General features: G+C 43.4%; 1 gene segment (V, D, J or C); it reads left to right on the top strand.

Moving 5' to 3' along the window:
• The first annotated feature begins 6,122 nt into the window (after positions 1-6,122).
• On the top strand, positions 6,123-6,937 carry LOC125010574. The segment is given in 3 exon segments: positions 6,123-6,172; positions 6,301-6,655; positions 6,928-6,937. Coding segments are annotated over 3 exon segments (408 nt in total).

Here is a 6,937-nt window from a genome sequence, read left to right as displayed (position 1 = left end):
ATCGTGTGCAATAAGATGCTGGAGATCTTCTACCAGTCTGTTGTGGCCAGAACCCTTTTCTCTGCTGTGGTCTGCTGGAGGAACAGCAACACACTGAATAAACTGATCAGTCAGGCTGGCTCTGTCATTGGCTGGGAGAGGAGGACACTTATCACACTGATATCAGTCATGGATCACCCTGACCTCCCTCTCCACCAGATGATAGACAACGGAGCTCCTTCTCCAAGAGACTCTGGCAATGTGAATAAATAAGAATGGCCTGTGTAATGGCTTTTTCAAATGACAAAATTCTCTTGTGAAATATTTGTGACCCGTTGACCTAAACCTCAAAGAATCGGAATCGAGAATCCTTTAGAACAGGAATCGAAATGGAGAATCAGAATCGTTTAAATCCAAACGAATGAAAACACTGTGGGAGGATTCGTATGAGCAGCAAATCCACATCAATGACAAACCAACTGAAGGTTCATGTTGTAGCATTATTGCCAAGTCAAGACTAAGGAGGCAGGAGCATATCAGAGACACACCAGCTGTCAGGTCCAGGAAACGTTAGTTTCCAAGAGAGACCTTACTTTAGCGTCAGACTAGAGATGAGGAAACTATCAAATAAACACAACTTTTCTAGTTGTAACAATAGACCAATAGTCATATACATTCATAACTGAAAGTTCATATTTAAATTCATACAAACTCTAAAATCTTTTCACTTAGGTTGTTCAAACGATTCTTCTCTAAAGTCTCTTCTAAACGCAGTATCATAAAATCACTGCTGTAAACATCAGATAATAAATAACAAATACTAAGTTAAATAATCATCTTCTCTGATATAAAGCTATTATTATTATTATTATTATTATTATTATTATTATTACTACTACTACTACTAATATATACAACACATGATCACAGTCACTTTTTTTTATTTTTTTTGTTGAACACTGGGACGGGTGTAGTATGGACCCAAAAGCAGTACAACGAGGGACCGGATCAATGAGGGATTCACTTTAATAATAGCCGAGTCAGAACAGGTAAAAGTTCACTATTGGTGATGCAAATAGAAAAGACAGATAATCTGGAGGAGGGCAGGTTGCAGGAGTAAAATATTCCAGGTGACTAGTCCTGAAGCCAGCGAGGCTGAAACTCCACTCAAAAATGGACACAAACAAGGCAGGGAACAGGGCCTCACAGACAACTAGGCAATAGAAGGGCACAGAAGTCGTGGTCGAGGACAGATGGCAGATGGCAGAGGTGATTTACCGGGAGGCAGATGAAGCAGGTTGGTTGGAGACAGGCTGGGTTGATACTGAGGAGTCAGGCTGAAGAATGCTGGAGAGTCTCACATGGCAAAGAATAATCTGGCAAAGGAGTGAGTGTGGAAATGGTGAGTATATACTGGGGCTGATTGCAGAGGATGAGCTACAGGTGTAGGTATTGGCTGAGTGAGAGCAGGTGTAGTGTGGGCGGAGCAGCGGAAAACTACTGAAGGCTGAGTGACAGACTGTGACAGAACCGCCTCCACAAGGGACGGCTCCCGACGTCCCAAAACCGAGCCAGAGCGGGAGGAGGGGGAACAGGAAGGCAGGCTAGAATTCCTGAGAACCCAAGACTGCCATGTCCTTGGTCTTAAAGAAGGCAGCTCCTCCTCTGGGTCTGGTGCGGTGGGAAGACCAACAGCAGGTGTCCTATGACGATGGGGGCCACCAACAATGTTGCTTCTTGAAGCGTGATCAGGATGCTGATGAAAGTCTAGGATGAGCTGCTCATGCAGAATGTGTGGAGCAGGAACGCAAGATCTCTCCTCTGGACCATAGCTCTCCCAGTCGACAAGGTACTGGATGCCTCTTCCTTGACGATGGGACCAGATGATACAGTGCACAGCATAGGTGTGCCCTCCGTCGATGAGGAGGTGGTGTAGGAACAGCAGGTACCACAGAGCTTTCACAAACTGGCTTGACTTTGGACACATGGAAAGTCGGGTGCACCCTCATGGACCGGGGAAGCTTAAGCTTAACTGCCACAGGGTTGATGATCTTTTCAATAGTAAAGGGCCCAAGGAACTTAGGAGCCAACCTCCCAGACTCTACCCGGAGAGGAAGGTTATGGGTGGAGAGCCAGACTTTCTGGCCAACCTGATACTCTGGAGCTTGCGACGGTTGGCTGCAGTGGAGTATCAATCAGCTGCCTTCAGAAGGGAGGACCTGGCTTGGGCCCAGGTCTGACCACATCGGCACAGGAAGACTTGAACTTAGGGGCAGGACACCTCCCGTTCCAGGTCAGGAAAGAGAGGTGGTTGGTATCCATAGGCACACTGGAAGAGAGACAGACCTGTGGCAGAGCTGATCAGGGTGTTGTGGGCATATTCTACCCACAACAGGTGCTGGGACCAAGTGGACGGATTCAGAGACACCATACAGCGGTGGGCTGTCTCCATTTCCTGGTTCATCCTCTCAGTCTGACCATTGGATTGCAGGTGGAACCCCGATGACAGACTGGCCTCGGCTCCCAGCAGGCTCCAGAACTCCCTCCAGAACACAGAAGAGAACTGGGACCCCTCTGTGCAAACATCTGAAAAGTCTTTGATGCAAACTGTTGGCCATTGTCTGTGGGCACCACTTCTGGTAGCCATGACAAGCAAAGGTAGATTTGAAGTGTTCAATAACAGCCTCTGACATTATGGATGTTAATTGATTAATAATAATAATAATCCACTATGACTAAATCCTGTTTGTCTTTCATTTGAACCAGGTCTGCTCCTAATGTAGACCACGGCCTTTGTGGGAACTCAGTGGTCAACATTGTTTCTCTCAGGGTTGTTCTCTCTCTGGCACATGTATCACAACTCTCTATCAGTGTTGTCAGGTCTTTGTTGAGTCCAGGCCTCCATACTGAACTCTTGGCTCTCTCCCTGCATTTTGTTATGCTGAGATGACCCTGGTGTTGTCTAATGGACAAGTTCAAACCAGGAAAATCATTCAACATCAAAGTGACTGGAGAACATGGGATTGAAACGTTTAGCAGAGCAGACAGTCTTCTTACAATTGGGGGACAATTCCATACCACGGTTCTTACCATGTGCCTATGGTTCTCAGGGAGCAGAGTTGACAGTCTGGATTTGGAGCGTGTTTCATCTGAAATAATTTCCGAGGAGTGCAGTAGAGTCTGTGTAAAAAGTTAGAATGTATCATGGATTTCAAGAATATGAAAGAACATTGGACCACACCATGTTCCAATCTACTGCTGAAGAAGAAACAGACAGGTTGTGACTCCAATTGGTTTTAATAAGTGAAGGAGATTCTGCTGCTTTGCACATAAAGGCATACTGATTGGAGACCAAACCCTTGGCAGATTGATTGGAACAGATTTTGTGAATTGGATGGATCTTGAACTCTTCTCCCTAAAAGATCCCATAGGTTCACAGAGCACTGCGGATTTGTAAATAAAAAAAGGAGGATGTACTAGGGATATTATAAACTGTCTTCAGGTCTAGAAAGGTCCTCAATATGTTGTTAGAAATTATATCAGAAAGAACATTAATCCCATTATTCCTCCATTTAGGGAAGAGAATGGGCTGCCCTCCCAAACAGAGTGCAGAGTTATGAAAGAAAGGGAGGTGTAGATGATATCTCATCTGGATATTTGCATGGTTTTCTACTGATCTGTCCATGAGATTATTTCTTATCTAATCAAATCATGATTAGGTAAGAAATAATTGGGCCATATTTGGATCTACAAATTTTAAGGGGAATATTGGAATGAATCCTGGAGTCTATGAGGGCGCACCAGCTTCTCCTCCAGAGGACGCCAGGCCACTTCAGCGTCTGGGTTAAGCCAAATATTTAAAACATGAAGACTGAAAGACCATGAATAGAATTTAAATTTAGGAAGACCTAGTCCAGAGACTTTAGATTTTTGCGGAATAGACAGTTTAATGTGAGGATGCTTACCTTTCCAGATATAGTATGTAACTAAGTTGTGCAATTTATCCCAGTAACGTATTGGAGGGGGTAAAGGGAGCATACCACTACAAAAATGAACCCGAGGCAGAATATTCATCTTAATAACTGAAATACGTACATGGAAAGTATTTGGCATGGCGGCCCAGCTTGCAATGAAAGGAAAATGGAGATGCCCAAATACATTATTTTGTATCCAGATATTTCACTAAAATCATTAAAAATAGACATAATATGTGGAACAGAATGTACGGCGTCAACCAGAAAAAGTAAAATATCATATGCATAAAGAGATATGAAATGATCCGTATTACGGACAGAAATGGGAATGTGGGAAGACTGATGTACAGCCTGGGCCAAGGGTTTTAGAGATAGAGCAAATATTAACAGAGAAAGAATACACCCTTGTCTAGAGCTGCGGAAAACAGAAAAGGGAGGAGAGCATAAACTACCAGTCATCACCATTTCCACTGGAGAAGAATATAAAGTTTGTACCATGCCAATACAGTGATCTCTGATCCCCATGTGCCGCAAAACCGACCATAAAAAATGCCACTCAAGGCGGTTAGAAGCTTTCTCTGCATCAAGGGAGAGAACGGCACATGGAGCACAGAGGTCAGCAGTGGCGTCAATGATATGCAGAAGTCTACGGACATTGTCTGATGACAGACGGGATTTAATAAATCCAGTCTGATCTGGATGAACGAGTTGTCCCATAAGAGGTTTCAGTCGTAGAGCTAGTACCTTTGCAAATAGAAGCAGAGTGATAGTGGCCAAGTTCACCTCCCTAGAAAAGGAACCCTTTGCCGACAGAATATTTAATCATGTTTAGAATTAAAGGACCAAGATTGGGCCAAAAGTACAACAAAAACTCCGGAGGGATCACGTCAAAACCAGGAGATTTACCTTTATCCATTTTACTCAACGCTCATTCCAATTCAACAAGTGTAATGGGAGCCTCTAAACGGGAAACCTCAGAAAGTGATAGTTTTGGTAATTTCAAAGTATTAAAGAATGCTTTGGATTTTAAAAGGTCAAAAGTCACTTTTGAATTGTATACTTTGGAAAAACTTAAACATGAAAAATGGAGTTGATTACCTTGGGATCAGTTACTAGTTCCCCTTGAGATGTTCTAACAGTGACATGTTAGCAAATTTTTCACTGGCCTTAAGACTCCAGGCAAGCAATCAACTTGGTCGAGCACCTTCAAAATAAGACTTTTGCAGTGTGCGGTGGATAAGGAACTAAGCATGCTGTCAATGCAGAGAGTTAAGCTCACTGCATATTGCACTTCTTGCAAATCTAAGATCAGGAGAACAGTATGGGAGTATTGTTTGTTCAACTTGGGCTAATTTCTGTTCCAACTCCAGGCGCCTGTGATGACGGGACTTGTTCAAATTAGAAGCTAAGGAAGTACATTTACTATGAATGAAGCCAGTCACTAAGTTTACTGATGACTCCATCATTGGCTACATCACGGGAGGTGATGAGATGTCCTACAGAGAGGAGATTAGAGATCTGACATCATGATGCTCAGACAATAGCCTCCTGCTCAACCACAGAAGACTGGACTCAGTGGTTCCATGGTCTAGGAACAAAAGGGGGTGAACTCAAACGGACGGAAGGTGGTGGAATTAAAAGTAGAGTGATTATTTCTCATGAAGTCTATTTCACTTTTGGTTATTTGTTGGAAAGATTTCCAATCTGTGAAAATAAAAGCTTCAGTATAATCATAGGATCTATTTTTGAGGTGAACCTGGACAAATATAACTCTGCAGGGTCCCTGTCCTTCTCAGCTATGAGAAATATACATGACATTGAGCCTAACTCTGGTAAAGAACTCAGCAGGAACTGTGATGAAGTGATGGTCAAAGACAAATGGATGTGGAGATCTCCGCTGCTGCAGTGACAGACTCTGATCTGTACGACTGGGATCTAAAGCCACAGTGACAGGAAACCCAGAGTGGGAACAAAAACACCAGCTGACACACTGACGAGCTGCTGGAAGCCTTTTTATCTCCACTAGAGGGCGACATCATCAAGTAGGCAGTGCACTACTTGTGCACTGGGTTCAACCATTGTGTCAATAATAACTGCTGCTGTGAAGAGAACAATTGTCAGACTGAATGTTGAACATCAGTTAGTTTCTCCTGTTGATTTAAACCGTGTTGTACAGATGGAACACTGGCTGTGGATTATTCTTGCTGCTCTTTTCTTTGGTAAGATAGAAAGCTCAACATGTTTCCTCTTCACACACTTGAACACATTTAAAGCTGCTGATTGTTGTCCTTGAATCAATCATCTTTATTGATTCATCTCTTCCCCTGCATGTTCTGTTCTTCCCCAGAGTGTAAAGGAGAAGACAAAGTGATCCAGACACAAGGAGATGTCATTGCTACTGAAGGAGACACTCTCACACTCAACTGTACTTTTGAGAGCAGTGCTTCATATTCGTATTTGTTCTGGTACAAACAGGAGATTGATGGTTCTCCAAAGTACATGCTACAACGATACACTGGAGCAAAGGATAAGCCTTCAACTGGAGAGAGAATTTATGCTGAAATCGTCCAGAACTCAGTTCCTCTGAAGATCCAGAAGCTTCATGTGTCTGACTCTGCTGTGTACTACTGTGCTCTGAGGCCCACAGTGACAGGAAACACCAAAACTCTGAACAAAAACCTTTGGAGCAAAGACAACACAATACTCCACAACATCCGCTAGAGGGAGCCACACTCTGTTCAACCACTGATTTCTGACTCATTGGACTGAGGACAAAGACAACAGAGAAATGAGGCAGTTGACATCTGAGAGACAGCTGCTGTTGAAGCAGAGAAGAATTTGATTGGTTGAGTTGAAGTCAAGCTGTAACTGGCCCCGCCCACTCAACATCATCAGCTCATCTTGTTTCTTTGCTCTGATACCATGAAAATCATCTTTTCATCATCTTCTACATTATAAACACTCTTCCACACAGGGCCATGTAG

The sequence above is a fragment of the Mugil cephalus genome, chromosome 7 (assembly GCF_022458985.1).
Source record: "Mugil cephalus isolate CIBA_MC_2020 chromosome 7, CIBA_Mcephalus_1.1, whole genome shotgun sequence".
Lineage (NCBI taxonomy): Eukaryota > Metazoa > Chordata > Actinopteri > Mugiliformes > Mugilidae > Mugil > Mugil cephalus.
This window is presented reverse-complemented; position numbering and strand designations above follow the sequence as displayed.